This window comes from Castor canadensis, chromosome 5 (genome assembly GCF_047511655.1).
Source record: "Castor canadensis chromosome 5, mCasCan1.hap1v2, whole genome shotgun sequence".
Taxonomy (NCBI): domain Eukaryota; kingdom Metazoa; phylum Chordata; class Mammalia; order Rodentia; family Castoridae; genus Castor; species Castor canadensis.
Genome location: NC_133390.1, coordinates 250,700 through 268,163, shown reverse-complemented (window position 1 = coordinate 268,163; position 17,464 = coordinate 250,700). Strand labels below are relative to the sequence as shown.

Genomic DNA, 17,464 nt, shown 5'->3' with positions numbered 1-17,464 from the left:
GTGGTGTTACTAACGATGGCTATTCTAACGGGTGAGGTGGAATCTTAGTGTGGTTTTAATTTGCATTTCCTTTATGGCTAGAGATTCCACCTCCCTGTCTGATGGAGGGTCAGGCCTGGTGCAGGGAGCTTGAGCACTGTAGTTGCCTTTGTCCTGGCACCCAGCAGAGGACCTGGTGCCTCCACAATGTGGTAGCACTGAGCAGATTAATTCACCTCCTTTTCACAAGGAAGGTTGGTGGTCAGTGAGGCCAGGCTGAGAGGCCATGGTGATGCCAGTGGCTCAGTGCCCATTCACGTGTGTGTGCGTGCCCATGTGATCACATGCATGGGCTTGGGTCTGTGTGTGCTTGGGCAAGTTATGCATGTGCATGTGGCTGTGTACAGGTGTGAAGCTGCATCTTGCCTGTGTCAGCATCAAAGGCTCCTGCTGACTCTGTAGAACCTGCTGGAGCCTGGTGATCCTCAGGAGTAAAGATGAGATGTGAGTGTAGCCACTCTGACTGAGTGGAGGGCCTATGATCAGTATGTTTTCCTGCCCAAGCACACTGTGTGTGGTCCACCAGGGGCCTCCCCTGTACACTGCTGCATTGCTAGCCTTTGGCCTGACGGTTGTTTTGGAACACTCCATGAAGGTCTTGTCTGTGTTGTTTTTGCCATTGCTGACAGCGAGAATTAGAATTGCAGCACCAGCGTGATGAGCATAAGATTGAACAGCTTCAGCAGACAGTGAGAGAGCTGCGATGGAAAGAGGAGGTACCTTGGGGTGATGGCCCCTGCCTGGGCTCCCCCCGGCCCGGCTCCCTAGAGTTGAACCATTTCCGGGAACAGCAGCAGGAGCTGGAGAAGATACGGCAGCAGCTGCTCTGTGTGGCTGGGCTCCTGACCAGCTTCGTCAACCACACCGTGGACAGGTGTGGGCACATCCTGTCCTCCCCCTACCACACACATGCCCTGGGAACAGACCTGCTTATACTAAGAAAATTCTGGAGTTTGGGGCTTTTCTGATTTTAGGACTGTTTCAATGGACTAACACTCTACATCACTTCCCATGAGTTTAGATGAATTAATAGTCAGAGCCCTCCTGAAAGATACTCACAAAACCATGTTTTCTACATTAGAGAAAAGTGTTGTCATCCACAATACCGTGCATTTGACTGTGGGTTTTCAAATGCATCCAGGTGTGGAGGGTCTGGGCCCAGATGCACCCCCCACCCTACCTCTGTCCACTGAGGTTGGGGTGCTGTGTCTGCATCTCCCTTAGGCCTCTGGGGCCACCACTCTGCAGACTTACTCTTGCTGGAGTTGTGCCTTGATGTTTTATGTGAACAGAAAAATTAGTTTTGCCTTTTTCCTCTGCATAAACATTTAGCTAGTCAAGTTCTCCTATCCATACTTGCATTTAACTTATGGAGCCGTTTAATTTCCAGCAGTTTCATTTGGTGGAGCACTTTCAATAGTTGACACCAAATCCCAGCAGGAAGCAATGGTGTGATGATGTGGTGTCACCACCAGCTTGGGTGGTTTCTGAGCCTTGCAGATGTGTCTACCTGCAGGCCCTGCTGCCCCTCCGTGGGCTAGTCTGCTGTACTGCTGTAGTCAGAAGAGGTCTTCCTTGCCCCACTTTATGGATAGAGATGCGGGATGAAGTGACCCACCAGTGTGCCAGGAATAGCCCACGTGACCACCTTGGAGTGCAGGGCAGGTTCATGCGATCTCTGTGGGGATGCTGTGCAGATACTCCCTGTCTCTTTGGGAGAGCATTACTAAATAGCTTAGGATGGTGCACCTTTTAAACACCGTTTGTTTCCACAGGACAATTAACAATTGGACATCGTCCAATGAGAAGGCAGTGTCATCCTTAGTACACACTCTGGAGGAACTGAAGTCTGAGCTGAGCACGCCCGCCTCCTCCAAGGTATGGCCGGGCTTTTCCATGCTGTCTCTGGTGGACATGGTGTTGCAGCTTTGTGTTTCTGCTTAATTGTTGATCAGTGGTTTCTCCTTACTTGCCGTCTGAGTTTACCATCTGTGTGAGCGAGCTGTCACCTGCTGTGTGTGACCTTGCCAGGGCTATATGCCTTTCACATCCTGGGATACATTATGCCATCTTTGGGCTTCATCTGCTCTGCCCACAAATGCTGTGTGCCTGTTCTGGACCTGTTCTGCACATGATGCTCATGGCATTTCCTAGGCTGGCCCCAGGGGCTGCTGGTTTGGAGGAAGGGTAGTGGTTGTGTTCTGTGGAGGACAGCTGCCAAGAAGTACCATGCCTGCTCACTGTCTGCTTCTGCTGAGAGCTGCAGCTAGAAATAAAGCCTGAGCCCTCCTGGGAAGTTCTGAGCTTACTGTAAGGGGCCAACAAATGTCCTGTGACATTTTTTGGAGGCACAGTGTAGTGTCCAGAGGAAGGAAAGGTACACTACTCACTGTCAATCTACTCGTCCTTTGACCCTGCTCACTGAATTCCATGGGGTGGCATAATTTGTCCTCTCCCTCTCCTCTGTGTCAGGCACTGGCGAGCTCTTCATTGCTGCCCCTTGGGGGTTGAAGTTTCCAATTATGGAGATCATAGGCCTTTTTAAGGGACATCTAATCCCTCAAAGTGAGCAGCAAGTTTGCATACTTCCTTTTATGTGCTGCCTTGATTTACTTAGAATAACTAAAAGGGTTACATTTTGTAGTAGGCATGTAATCCTACATGCTGGATGGACTGTGTGCAGTTCAGTTTTGTGCAGTCTCTTGTAGAGGATTGAAAAGAAATGTGATTTGATGACTTTCACTATTCCCTGTTCCCTAGATAGATGACTGCACCCAGCCCCACAGCTCCCTCTTGAACTTTTACCATATTTAAAATTGTAATCCTTAAAAATAACCAGTGACAATAAAACTCAAAATTCTTCTAAATGTGTTTGTTTTCCCCTTTTCAAGAAAAAAATGGCAGCAGAGCTACAAATCCAGCTTGTGGATGTGTTGCTGAAAGACAACGATTCTCTTACAAAAGCCATCAGCACAGTCACCCAGGAGAAAGCAGAACTGTCCAAGGCAGTGTCCAGGCTTGAGAAGACCCTGAAGCACCATGTACAGAAGGGCTGCACCCTTAGTGTACGTACCTCACTATGTTGCCCAGGCTGGTTTCAAACTCCTGGGCTCCCCAAACACATCCACCATGCCTGACACACACTGGCCAGTGCATAGAGTTTGTCTAGAGTTTTCATAAAAGAAAAATTTGACTAAGAATGTGATAATCTGATTACATGGGAGTTTTATTTGGCTCTTAATTAAAATGATTTATGGTTTTCCTAATGGTAGAGTTTGATAGCCTTTTTTTCTTTTATGCTAAAGTTTGTTTTTGTTTGTGATTTGCTTTATATTTTTATGATGGAAACTTAAAAGTTTTTTCTTAAAATTTACATATAGTAAAGTTTGTCCTTAGTTGGTGTGATGTTGTGTAGGTTCTCATAACCTGTGTGGCCACTGCCATTAGAATGTAGAATGAGACTGGCCTTTGAATGAGCCTAGCCCCATGCTTCTCCCTGCGACCAGAGGCCTGGGTCCTTCCTAAACCTCATGTCAAGGAACCAGAGTGTGTACAGGCCCTCTGATTGGACCTCTTCAAATCACTCACATGTATCTGATGCTCATCCAGGCTATTGATGGACTGAGAACCAGTTCCCTTTATTGTGAGTAGTGTTTTGTCGACTCATGGATCACTGATAGACATGTGAGTTGTTTGCAGTTCTACTGTTTTGAGTACTCCTGCTGCATTTGCAGGGCTTTAAAGGTTTTAGTTAAAACCATCCAGTGGTGAGCATGTTGGGGCTTGACTGCACCAAGTTGCTCACCTTCCAGTAAAGCCCAGGGTTTCTGTGACCTGATGTACTCATGGGCATGGTCTCTGCTTCCTGTCTGAGCTGACAGGTGTGATGTGGCGCTTCATTGTGCTTGCATTGTGCCTTTTCCTGGCCTTCTTTTCTGCCATCTGTGTGTCTTTTTTGGTGAAGTATCTGACAAAGTCCTTTGCCCATTTTTGAATTAGAGTTTTTATTTCTTGCTTTTGAGTGTTGAGAGTTTTTTGTTTGTTTTGTTTTTGTAGGAGTTGAACTCAGGGCTGTGCACTTGCTAGGCAGGCACTCTGCTGCTTGTGCCACTCTCTCAGCACCGAGAGTTCTTTATATGTTCTGGATATGAGTTTTTTCACAGAGTCCTGGTCTGTGCTGCTCTTTTGATGCTTCTGATTTTGATGAAGGCCATTGGATTAATTTTCTCTTTCTGGGGTCATGCCAATCACTGGCTAGTTTTAGGTCAGTGATCCATCCCAAGTTAATTTTTGTTCTGGGTCTGAGGTTCATTTTTATGTATACAAACGTTCCTTCACACTATGCTGAGAAGACTGTCCTTTCTCCATCAGATGGTCCCCCTGCTTGTGTCAGAAGTGGCACAATACCTATGAGTTATTTGTGGACATTGTACTTCCTTGGTCTGTATGTACTGTACCTTTATTCTGGCTGACTAATGAAGGTCTTTGTTACATCATCGCATTGGAGAGTGTGAGGTCTCCACCTTTTTGTTCTTTCTCAGGTTGTTTGGTGGTAGTAGTTCACCAAATATAAATTAATAGAATATAATTAATCAGTATAAATTCTAGAACCCTGCTGGTTTTAAAAATTGGTATTGTAGTTACTTTGGAAAACAGTCTTTCCCTCAAAAGGTCAAACAGAGTTGCTGTACTAAGCCAGCAAATCCTACCTTTAGGCACTTACCCAAGAGAAATGAAAACATATGTCCACATAAAAACTTGTACATGAAGTTTCATTATTCATTGTAGCCAAAATGAAATAACTCACTTCTCTTTCAGTTGATAAATACTTCTACAAATGGAATTTTTCAAGTGTCCAAAGTAGGTAAATTGATGAGTGGTTGTCCGTGGCTGGGGAAGGGTTGTAGAGAACAGAGTGACTGCTAAAGGGCACAGATTTCAAGGTGGTGACAGTGTTCTGCAGTTAGACATTTGTGATGGTTACACAGCCCTGTGAATATACTAAACAGTTTTTGGTGTGTGAAAATGATATCTTAGTAAAGTGACTATAAAAAATTGGAAGAATTGGCACCCTAACTACTCTAAGTCTTCCTTGACGGACATGGGATGGTGTCTCTCCATGTGTTTAGGACATTAAAATGCTCTTTCTTCAGTGTTTTGTGGCTATCAGCATACAGATCTTTCTTTAGCTTATACCTAAATATTTCATGTTTTCAGAGGGGCATTTTCAGTTGCCCCTCTTTTTTTTTTCAGTTTCTGGTTAGCATGTAGAAACACAATGGATTGGTGTATTCACCTTGTATCCTAAGACTTTGCTCTGTTCACTTTTTAACGCTAAGATTTCTATATAAGCAATCATGTCATCTGCAAATTGGGGATTTTATTTTCCTTCTTTCCTATTTGAAGGTCTTTCATGTCTCTTTGTTTTGTGGCCCAAGACTTCCTCCAGGATATTGCTGAGTAGGAATGGCCAGGTCTTTTCTGTTCCCCAGCCTTGTGGGTAGAAATTCAGTCTTTTTCCAGGCAGACGAGACAGCATCCCTGATGTGAGGAGGTACAGACTGCCTGGCTGCTGACCAGCACTTCGTCCAGAGTCCTCCCCCCCGCCCCCCCCGCCCCCGGCTTCTCTGGAGCTCACTCAATACTCAGACCGAGTATTGAGGGTCTGTTTAGGGCATCCCTGTTGGCCTGTATGGGCTCTAGCCATAGGACTGGTAGGACCCTCTATATGAAGGTTAACAGAGATCAGGTCATGATATTTTCAACTTTTTTTTTTTTTTGGTGGTACCAAGGATTGAACTCAGGCCTCCCTCTGCAACTTGAGCCATGATTCCAGCCCTTTGTGTTTTACATTATTTTTCACATAAGGCCTGTTTTTGCCCAGGGCCAGGCTTGTTGGACCATGATCCTCCTACCTATCACCTTCCATGTAGCTGGGCTTACAGGTGTACACCACTGTCACCACTGTCTTATTTGTTGAGATTGAGTCTTGCTAGTTTAATGCCCAAGCTTCTCTCAGAGTGCTATCTTCCTGCTTTCTGTCTCTCAAGTAGCTGGGATTATAGGCGTGAAGCACTATGCCTGGTCCAGGTCATGACATCTGCAGTGAGTTAATTGAAGGTGGGCTGCAGGTGAACTGTTGGAGTACCTTCTCCTTTATGTCTGAGATGACTTGCTATGCCAGAGTGGTTCTTTCTCAAAATGACTAGGCTGTGTCATTTCATACGGATCATAGCTGTTTTCTTCTGCTTTGTCAGGGCTTGGCTTGGGCTCACAGACCCTCCCTTAGAACTGTGTCTGGCATGACCTGCCTTTGATTCCTGTCTCCAAGTGCTGGATGCAGGCAGCTGACTGCATGAGGAGCAGGTCCCTACCATTGGCTCTGTGGGCCTCTCTGTCCTTTACCATGAGGTCATTGTCTAGGTGTGCACTCCACCGTGGGGATTGGGGACCAGAGACCCTTGGTGTATGGTAGCTGTCCATACTCTCTGTATGCCCCTTGCTGGAGTGGTTTTTGTCGCCTGCACTGAGCTTCCCACGTGTGATTCAATGGCACAAGAGCAGAACCATTTTTGCATTTGTCAGCATTTAGCATTTCTAGGACCAGAGACCATGAAGCTGTTTACCTTAAAGCCTCAAATCTGGGGTTAGTTTGCAAATATTTGAGGTTTTTTTTGTTGTTGTTTTGTTTTTACTAAAATGTATGTTCTGTATACGTACTTCCATAAATAGTTGCAGTACTTCCCTTTAAGCATTAAAGAGGTGGCGACACCTGTAATGTATCCCTGAAAAGATGCTAGAGGTGATGAGGGACACACAGCATGCTGTCCATACTTAGCTCAACATGCACTGGATCCCAGTATCTTGGAGACATGTCCCCAAGCTCTCCCTACCTGTGGTGGGCCACCTCCTGTTGAAGTCCTTGGTCAACTGTGGAAGAAACAAGGTGCTTGACCATAACCTCTGCCTCAGGGTTGGGGTGGTGGCTGTTATCTCTTGCTTAACCTTCCTGATGGTCATTTTTCTCAGAATGTTCTTATTTAAGAACAACTCTGTAGAGGTGCTGGCTGTGGTTTATTACAGAGGCCAGGCAAGTCTGTTTGGAAGCAAGATGGGACAGTTTTGCACAATTCTTCACAACACTCAGACCCAGGACAGCTAATGCCACCTGCAAGCGAAGATATGAATATCTGCCATGTCAAGGTAAGACTGGGCCTATACAGTGTTGGGTGTAGAGTGTTGGCGAGCTTTACTCCTGAGGGGTCAACAGCAGGCAAGGCATTCTCATGACTGCATGGGTCTCATTTTCTGGGTGCATCGGCCCATGTGTGGAGCCAATGTGTGCTTGAGTACAGAGAAACACATGCTGCCTGAGTGTCAGGTCACCATGAAAGATAAAAGTCAGAGCATAAGTTAATGTGAAACTTGGTCTGGCTGTGCAGACACCGTCTGTGCTCAAGTCAGGAGGAGGTGTCTCTGTGGCCTAGGAAAACATCTAGTGATGTGCTGGTTGTAGTGTTTGGGTGTGGCACAAGCTGTGGGCCCACTCCTAAGCACCTAAGGGAAAGGTGCTTATCACAGTTTGGACCCTGAACTCAGTTTCCTGATTTTTACACAGTTGCCCTGACTCCCAGTCATCCATGTAACCCAGGAGTAGAACCATAGTCCCAATCCCAGTTTGCAGTTCACATGGGTGGAAATTCAAGAGTCTTCATTGGGACTCATCTGACAATACTTTGGAGACAGGATCTGTGTCTAGATTTTGTTGCTAAACACAGGTCCATCTTCAGCAGCAAGGTTGTTTCTGACTACAGACATTGTACATGATTGACTTCTATGGTAATTTGTGAGGAAAACACCAGTTCTTTGTAAAGAAAAATTGTATAGCTGGGCATGGTGGTGTATACCTGTAATCCCAGCACTAGAGAGGCAGCCCAAAAGGTTCACAGTTCAAGGTCAGTCTGGGCTACATAGCAAGACCACATATTAAAAAAGAACAACTGCAAATGTGCTGTGTGAAGTGTGGTTTCACAGTTGCCCCTGACTCCCATGCCGTCAGTGGGGGTCTTTGTTTCCTGTGATTAAGTCTTACTTTTTTTTTTTTACTTTAGATGGAAAAATTGTACTTGCATTATCTGAGAGCAGAGAGTTTCAGAAAAGCTCTAATTTATCAAAAGAAGTATCTTTTATTGCTGATTGGTGGGTTCCAAGACTCTGAACAGGAAACCCTCTCCATGATCGCTCACTTGGGGGTGTTTCCTTCCAAAGCAGATAAGAAAGTGGCCACATCACGTCCTTTCACGAAGTTCCGCACTGCTGTCAGGGTGGTCATCGCAGTGTTGAGGTAAACAGCACTTGTTCTTGCTTTTCAGATAGCTGTGTTCCTTGAAACTACAGTTTTTTTCTCTTTAAAGATGAATGGCACTTGGCTTTAAGAAGTCGTGCTGTGGCTGGGCAGGCTCATGCCTGCAGTCCTAACACGCAGGAGCCTGAGGCAGGAGGATCATAAGTTTGAGGGCAGCCTAGGCCATATAGACCCAGTCTCAAAAAAAGAGAAAGAAATCGTGTCATACACACTATCACTTCAGAAAAAAAGAGAAAGAAATTGTGTCATGCACATTGTCATTTCAATGCCAAAGATTTAAGGAGTCTCTTTTTTTTTTCAGTATTGGGGCTTGAACTCAGGGCCTACACCTTGACCCACTCTACCAGCCCTTTTTTGCGAAGGGTTTTTTCAAGTTAGGGTCTTGCGAACTGTATGCCCAGGCTGGCTTTGAACCACAATCCTCCTGATGTCTGCCTCCTGACTAGCTGGGATTACAGGCATTAGCCATGTTGCCCAGCCTTAAGCAGCCTTCTTGTTACAGAGGATCAGCTTGCCCTAATAGGTATCATACCAGGATTCTTTCTGTCAGCAGGCACATGTGATGGTATTTAAAACCATATTTTATTTTGCAAATTACAGTTTCCTGTGTTTTAGTCATATTTGTGTCACAGAAGAGGACAGGGGCATAAGAATCTGCAGAAGAGGAGGACAGGGGCATAAGAATATACAGAAGAGGACAGGGGCATAAGAATATACAGAAGAGGAGGACAGGGGCATAAAAATATACAGAAGAGGAGGACAGGGGCATAAGAATATGCAGAGGAGGAGGACAGGGGCATAAGAATATACAGAAGAGGAGGACAGGGGCATAAGAATCTGCAGAAGAGGAGGACAGGGGCATAAGAATATGCAGAGGAGGAGGACAGGGGCATAAGAATCTGCAGAAGAGGACAGGGGCATAAGAATCTGCAGAAGAGGAGGACAGGGGCATAAGAATCTGCAGGCTACTGAGGTAGTGTCATACTTGACCTGCGAACTTCTTGGACCTGACCTGCCATGAGTGCCAGGTGGTCCCAGCTCTGCACACCTCACTCCCGCCCAGCAGGTGCTCTGGAGAAATGCTCCTGCTCATTTCTGGAGCAGGATGTGGCTCCTTGGTGATAATTGGTAATTTTGATCATTTAAAAGTAGCAGTGGTGAAAGTTCATTTCACTGTATCATTTTGAAATTGGTAAATTTCTACCATTACATCTACACCTGTTTCCTGCTGCTCACAGGTACCTTCCCAGGGCCAGACCAGGTGTCTAGGGTGCTCAAGGGAACCAGCAGATGGGGCTTCCAGCAGAAACAGGGATAGGAGATGCCTCTGGGGGCTGTGCTGGGCTCTTTCCAGCTTCAGGGCATTTTTTTGGGCTGAGTTCTGACCACAGGCCATCCACTGTCCACCTGTCTTTCTGTCCATTGGACCTGTGGGAAGAATGCCCTGATCCAGGAAGTATATTAGGTGCTTGATGGGGGAAGGTGAGCAAGCCCAGAGGCTGCCTTCAGCACCTTCCTGACAAGGCCAGTTGTTTCTCAGGCAGTGGGCCCGTCTCCTTGTGAAGAGGCTGCCTCCAAGGACCCTTGAAGGGTCTCTGCCATGCCACGCATGAGGAGGGAAGTTGCAGACATGCCACTCGATGAGCTCATGCTAGCAGGGGTTGTCAAGGGCCTGCACACCTGCCACCCTGACCACCAACCCTCCCCATACCATTGGGGCCCCACCTGGCCAACTTCCAGCCCATCAAGTGGTATCAATGACAGGGTGAAGCCCAGAGCCGAAAGTTCAGGTGGGAACAGTATGCTGTTCCCAGGCGCTGCTGTCACAGATGGGTTTGAACTGGAGTCTGATGAGCCTAAGTGAAGTTGTGGTGGGGTCAGGGTCTGGCTTGCGTGAGTGGTGGGAGTCCAGGGTGGGGTCAAACGTGGCTTCCTCGGGTGGAGGCTGTGGCATGAGAAGACTTCTGCTGTGTACCCAGAGTGGTGGCCTGTTGGCTGACGAGGCAGTGGTGGGTCTGTGTCCCCCATGGGCGGCAACATCAGATATTACTGCTCCTTTCATTCCTGTTTGCTCTCATTTTAAATGAATTTTGTCTTCCTTCTCTGTAGATTACGTTTTTTGGTTAAGAAGTGGCAAGAAGTTGATCGGAAAGGAGCTCTAACACAAGGCAAAGCCCCTCGCCCAGGTGGGCCTTGAATGACCCTCACACCTCTCCTCTTGCTTATATAGCGTTTTCATGAATGTTTGGTCATTTTTCAGTGGAACAAAATAAAATACAATAAGAGAACTAGGAAGTTCAGTCAGTGCACCATCTGCCACAGCAGCAGATGAGAACAGCAGCACCAGGCCAAGATCTGCAAACAGTGAATAAAAGTGGTTGAAAGGAACAGACGTGCCGAGCATAGTGATTCCTCACAACTGGTGTTAATAACATGGGCCCTTTGGCTCTCCAGAGTCAACTGGAGTTGTGTTCCCTCACCTTCCTTTCAAAGCCAATTTTTTTCAGTGCCAATTTTTGGCTCAATAAAATCTGGTCTCTGGAGCTTTCTGCAGCCTATCCAAATGTACTGCACAGCTGGCCTCATAAATATTGAAGGGGACCAAGAACAAGCAGGACATTTTGCTGGGCCCTTGTCCAGTCTCTAGGATGACAGGTGTGAGTAGCCTTCCTACTCAGGGCAGAGGACAGAGTACACCCCTGTCCCCTGGGCCTCCCAAGTCATGGCGCAGTGACTAGGTCATCTTGGAATTGTTGTCAGTTCACACCACCAGGAAAGCTTCCCTCTCCTCTCAACCTCTAGGCCACCAGGAAAGCTTGCCTCCCACACCCCAGGCCATGCAGTTCAGGCCACCAGGAAAGGTTGCCCCCACCACTACATACATACAGTTTAGGCCACCAGGAAAGCTTGCCCTCCTTCCCCCATACACACAGTTCAGGCCACCAAGAAAACTTGTCGTCCCCACACCTGGTTGTCTGATGAGCTCCTCTTTGCTCAGAGCTAGTAGAGGCAGGACAGGCTCCCCCATGTCATATCCACAGTCCTCCTGAGGGCACCCCCTAGCTACAGGCTGCCCAGGCAATGCAGTGCTGGGGGTTCAGCCTTGTACAAGTAAAATACAGGTGGTCAAAATTTAAAAACAGCATGGATACTTTAAAAATGCTTTGAAATTGCCATACAGACTCTTAAAACTTAAGTTTTAAAGTTTTAATAGATGAGCCTTCCTACTAAAACACACTCATTTCTTTCCCTACTAATTTGTTGTTAAATTGTTCCGGGAAAGGGTCCCGAGCACCACGGCGGCAGCAGTCTTCATCAAAAACCAGAGGGTCCCTCCCAACTCGTGATGTGTCTTTAGGCCATCCCCAGGACTCTGTGCATGGCTCTGGACCTGCAGCAGCCTCCTCAAGCAGAGGAGTCAGGTCAGTTGGGCTGCTGTGGGCTTCTGCTCTGTGATGGTCTCCAGCACCCTGGTGGTTGCTCAGAGTATATTTTGACATTCTGGCTTTGACAGTCTCAGAGCAAGGCAGGGAACACAGCAGTGAATCTTTGAGGGCCTGGGAGTCTTGCTCTGTGTGGAGATGGCCAGGTTTACCTATATGGTAGCAGAAGCTCTTTCATGTGGCTACTGCCTGGTCAGTGAGGCACATTCCCTGTCCCTAAAGAGGTTTGGGAGCTCATCAGGCAGAAAGGGAAAAGGGGCACAGACAATGCTTCCTGAGGCTAGTGGGGGCTGGGAAGAATGTACATGGTGAGGACTAGATGTTGGGGAGTTTTGGCCAGGCAAGGAAAGGTGAGTCATCAAAAGCACTGAGTTGTGGGGTTTCCTGGGGTGTAATCCAGTTTAGGTAACAGATATGCTCAAAGATTTAGCAAATAACATGCAATCATTTTTACTCATTTTTAACTATGCGATGTGATACTGAAGTCGGTTTGCCAAGCATTGCTTAGGTGTCGCTCAGTGGTAGAGTGCTTGTGTAGCATTTGTGAGGTCCTTGGTTCCACCCTCAGCATCCCAGAAACAAACAGGGCTGGGGTATAGTTCAAGTTAGATCCCTTGGTTAGCAAGTACAAGCCCCTGAATTCAAACCCCATTATGACAACCTGGGAAGTTTTCTTTGTGGTAAGGAAGGGGCATTGAGGAAATAGCCCTAGAGATCCCCACCACCAGGTTTGGTCAGCAGGTCCCAGGCCTATTCTGTCCTCTCCACAGCTCCATCTGTTGAGTTCATTTGTTTTGTTTTGTTTGTTTCTTCTTTCCCTTAATGTGGTGGTTTGTTTGAAGATCTACTTCATCCCCAAATTCAAGATTAGAAAGATCCCTGACTGCATCTCAAGATCCGGAACCCTCCTTGACAGAATATATTCACCATTTAGAAATGGTTCAGCAAAGACTGGTGGGGTTGCCACAAGGTATAAAAGTCCTTGAACTCTCTTTAAAAATACTATAACTGTATCCTAGAAGAGTAAGGTAATGCAGAAAAGACCGTGGGTTTCAGCCTTGACAGAACTTGGCTAAAGAGTGTTACTGGCACACTCAACAGCATGTGGTTCACCTTGGCTTAGTTGCTAGCTGGGCCTTTGTGTCCTTTCTGTGATGGGAAACATAAAGATCATGTTTGACCAGCATGCCACTTGTCCAGTATTTCTTAGACATCATTACTTAAACTACCTTATATTTTTATCAAAATTCAGATTAACTCAGTGATAGTGTTTGGAAATTATGAAGTTATTCTTAAAGATGTATGCAGTCTTATAACACATTGCTACCTCATTTTTATTTATGTTTAGATTCTACTTCAAAGAACTCCTGTCACCAGAAGATTAAACAGTGAATAAAGTCCTGTGATTTTTAACCTGTGACAATTCTATTTGAGGAAAAGACGTTTATTCCTAAGGAAAGTTCATGGTGTGGCCTTGGACACAGCCCTCAGGTGCCACCAAGTGTCCCTCTTCACATCACTGCAAAGCCACATGGCGTGCTTTCTGTGACCTCGGCATGCTTTGCTCCTTACCTCCCTTGAATGATGCTGCGTGCTGTTCTGTGCCTGTTGGCAGAGCCACTCGTCTCTTCCACGGAGGGAAGTGGTTTCCAGTTAATTATTTTCTTAAATGTACAAATGGAAACTTCATTTAAAAATGAACACACACACACAGAGGAAGGAAGGAATAAAGTGAAAGCACTGTTCTGTTGTGGATGGTCTTGTGTTGTTTTACTTCATCTAGTTTGCTTTTGTCATTGATTTAAAAAAAAAAACTTAGAATTTATGTCAGACTCCTCTAAGTCAAGAATTTTTTTTTAAGTTTTACCAGGTTTTGAACTCAGGGTGTTGTGCTTGCCAGGCAGGCGTTCTACCACTTGAGGCATGCCCCTAACCCTCAAATCACTCTTCACTTGATGAAGACACAGCCTCTTGCCAACTGCTTATCACTTTCATTTTATTTCTGAATGGTGCTGCCACAGCCCACCACCTTCTTTCAGCTACCATCGTTGGATGACTCACCCATACTCATGACCTGGTGTCCATCATCCAGACCTGTACTGTATAGATGTATGTATGAAAGTATAGCACACAGACATTTATACACACACAGGGTTAGTAAACATGGCAATTTTAAAAAAATAGTAAATCTCGATAGTGCATCTATTGTTATTTATTTAAACTTTCCCATAATGAAAAACAAAAACAAAAAAAGCACAGTCAACTACAGTGTGGCCCAGGAATGCCTTAATCAAATACATAGCATCATATGAGTCAGAACCTAGGCTGTAAAACCAACCACTCTGGGTTTTCAAAGGGAATTTAATATAGGAATTTGGTTGCTCTAATGATGGAGCAGCAGAGTCACAAAGCAACAAGGTGAGACAACCCAAAGATGAACAGCAGCTGGAAGCTCTCACCTTTGGGCAAGAGGAACAGTGCAATTGTTCTGGGACTCAAGGGGCAGGCCCCCTCTCTCAGGAGACAATCCCCAAGGAGACACATCAACCTCCACAGAGAGCAGCCACCCTCCACAGAGTGAAAGAAAAATGCCTGTCTTTTCCTTCCTGCCTTTCCACTTGCCAAAACCAGACAAGGGAGCCTGGGCAGCTGTGCAGCAGAGATGAAGAGGAATCAATCTGACTGCACACAGGTATGTGCTGGCCACCAGAGCCACCCCTTTGATACTGAGCATTTGATCTCACTTTCTTACCCATATTTAATTGCAAAATGTAACTTGATATACACCTGCCTGATGTGAGGTAAGAAAAAAAAAATGTTTTATCTTGTCCAAAGCCCTTGAGATGTAATCCAAGCTGGCCAGGGGATACGTAGTTGCCTGAGATCTGGCAACTGGGAGCTGGTTTCTAAGGTGAATGCACCACTAACACATCATACAAAGTTGGGGAGGTGAAAAGGGGAAATGACAGAAAGCAAAAGTTCTTCTGGGGCCATTCCTGTCCCTTGTGTTCTCAGGACCTGGGAGAAACAGTACCCTATACTATTCACACAAGACACATGTCACCTCTTGTATTTCAGCATTGCACATGACAGTGTATAGTCTTCAGACTGGCCTTTCCACTATCCTCCAGATAAGCTACCTCTGGGTAATGGGAGTGTATGGCATTCTGTGATCAGAAGCCTAGTGCCACACTTGCCAGAAGTCTTCTGGTTAGAAGCAATAATGGTAAGCTGGACATGGTGGCACAGGTCTGTTATCCAGAATTTGGGAGGCTGAGTCAGGAAGAGACCAGTCTAGGTGATGCAGTGAGACCCTGTCTCGAGAGAAGCAGCAGCAATGATGGTGTATAGGAATTTGGAAACTCTGCAAATGAGTTTTAGTCAGGAAAAGCAAACCCATACCCAGGAGTGGACAAATACATGGGAACACCACAGCTGGAGAAGTGACATGGAGCCTAAGCTACTCATCTGCACAGTGTCATCTTGCCTGCCTGGCCTACTTGAGTCTTGGCCTCTATTATTTGTTTTCCATCATCATTCACTGATACCACCTCGGTGTTCTACAGTTCAATTCTGACATTAGCCAGGGTTAACACAGACCCCACAGGTTAGGGACTGAGTCCCAGAGGACTGCCCTCACTTCAAACAGTAGCCACAGTAGGTGCTCGGCTACCCATAAGTCTGTCTCCTTGGTTAACTACAAGTTTAGGAGTTCCTACAACCTATTCTTCAGGTTTGGTGATTTGTTAGAATGACTCAGGAGAGTGTTGTATTTGGAATTATCAGTTTATTACAGAGGATACAATTCAGGAATACCAAAATGGGTATCTGAAAAGCTAATTACAATTTGTTACATAGTCACGATGGATTAGATTGTTGGTCACGTGAATGAACTGACTCATCATAACAAAGGCAGTATTATGTGTCAAGGGCAAAGATGGTATCACATAAGACTACACATGTAGCATGTGATAATGACTTACTGCTGCCCTGGCCTAACCTGTAAGCTCAGTGGCCAGACACCCAATTTGAGTTGTGTATTTGTTGGTATCCCATGAACAGGTATTTTCTGTTAGGATCCAGGAGCAGGGCAGACATTACTTTTCAAGTGGAGAATGATTTATTAGCAGGAGGAGGCAAAGCTTTGCTTCAGAACCCTAAGCGTGTGCCCATGTGACTTTATGGCAACATCTAGACATACATTGGGGCTTGGCAGTGGGCACCATCCAGGTACCTTTTATTGCAACAGCATTTTAGGCAACACTGTACATGTACATTACAAGATCTGAGTATCAGCTTGCATCAAAGCTGTAGGTCTTTTCACTGTGCAGTTCTCACTAGAACTAACAAGTTTGTGGGTTCCTCAGTAAATACACTGGAGCAGTTTATCCACATATAGTATAGGCTATATCCAAACAAAGACCATGCATAGTAGTGTATGCTTATAATCCCAGCTACAGGGGAGGCATAGGTAAGCAGATCGCAGCCCCCTGAGCAAAAATGCAAGACCCTGTCTGAAAAATAGAGCCAAAAAAAGGATGGGGGTTTGGCTCAAATGGTGGAGCACCTGCCTTACAAGCAAAAGGCCCTGAGTTAAGCCCCCATACTGGGGAAGGAAAAACAAAAACAAAAACTCCAAATAACTCAAGTGTTGTAGTCACTTACTTTAGAGGGAATACTGTGGTTGGTATTTCACAGACAACTCAGCCCCTAGAGATTGCCAAAGGGGCAGGTCCAATATTTCATGGAATTTATCTTCTGTCTACCAACATGTCTTACTAAGGCATCTAAGGGTACTATTTCCTGTTCACTAGGACCAATTACTGTGATCTCTCTAATGTAGCAGGACAAAGTTATATAAACAAGACCCTAAGATAGTAAAGATCTGCTGTCTCTGACAGCTGAAATTGAGCTGATTGTCTTTGCTACTTGGCATTAAGAAAAAAATGGACTGGGGATGTGGCTTAGTGGTTGAGTGTTTGCCTAGCATGCATGAGGCCCTAGGTTCAATCCCCAGTATGGCAAGAGAGAAAAGTGGTAAGGAGATCAGGAGGTTCATGGTTGAGACTAGCTTTGGCAAAAAGTTAGCAAGACCCCTATCTCAACCAATAGCTGGGTGTGGTGGTGTGCATCTGTCATCCCAGATACATAAGTGGAATGCATAATAGGAAGACACAGGTCCATGTTGACCTGGGCATAAACAGAAAATAACTTATCCAAAAAATAACTAAAGGAAAAAGGACTGAGGGAGTGACTGAAGTAGTAAAGGGCTTGCCTAGCAAGTGCAAGGCCCTGAGTTCAAACCACTGTACGCCTCCCCCTTACTGTTCCCCCCAAAAAGGAAAAGTGATAAGGGAGCCAGACAACAGGCACAAGTTCCCCACAAAGAGACTGGCTCTCAGAGCCCATTAGTATCACTTCTACTGCTTCTGGGCCCATACCAAGAGTTTGTTACCACTATAGCCTAGGGAAGTACATGGCCTGCTGTGGGAAAGACAGCCTACCTAAACAAATCACAAACCTGGATGTAAACAGCAGCATTAACTTCAAAACTGGAAACAGCCTGCGCTTGGACCTCCCTCTGGCTGCTGCACAGGAGGGAGCAGAGATGGCAGAT

At 45.9% G+C, this 17,464-nt stretch overlaps 1 protein-coding gene across 9 annotated transcripts in view; it reads left to right on the top strand.

Moving 5' to 3' along the window:
- Positions 1-13,597, top strand: part of Pcnt (pericentrin) — a 92,905-nt gene extending 79,308 nt beyond the window's left edge. For all 9 annotated transcript variants that reach the window (XM_074072442.1, XM_074072438.1, XM_074072440.1 and 6 more), the window contains 9 exons: positions 669-913; positions 1,815-1,917; positions 2,931-3,104; positions 7,123-7,242; positions 8,151-8,383; positions 10,514-10,590; positions 11,688-11,826; positions 12,690-12,817; positions 13,196-13,597. In XM_074072442.1, the coding sequence (XP_073928543.1) occupies positions 669-913; positions 1,815-1,917; positions 2,931-3,104; positions 7,123-7,242; positions 8,151-8,383; positions 10,514-10,590; positions 11,688-11,826; positions 12,690-12,817; positions 13,196-13,239 (1,263 nt within the window). In that variant the 3' untranslated portion in view covers positions 13,240-13,597. The remainder of the gene's footprint in view (positions 1-668; positions 914-1,814; positions 1,918-2,930; positions 3,105-7,122; positions 7,243-8,150; positions 8,384-10,513; positions 10,591-11,687; positions 11,827-12,689; positions 12,818-13,195) is intronic.
- The last annotated feature ends 3,867 nt before the right edge of the window (positions 13,598-17,464 follow it).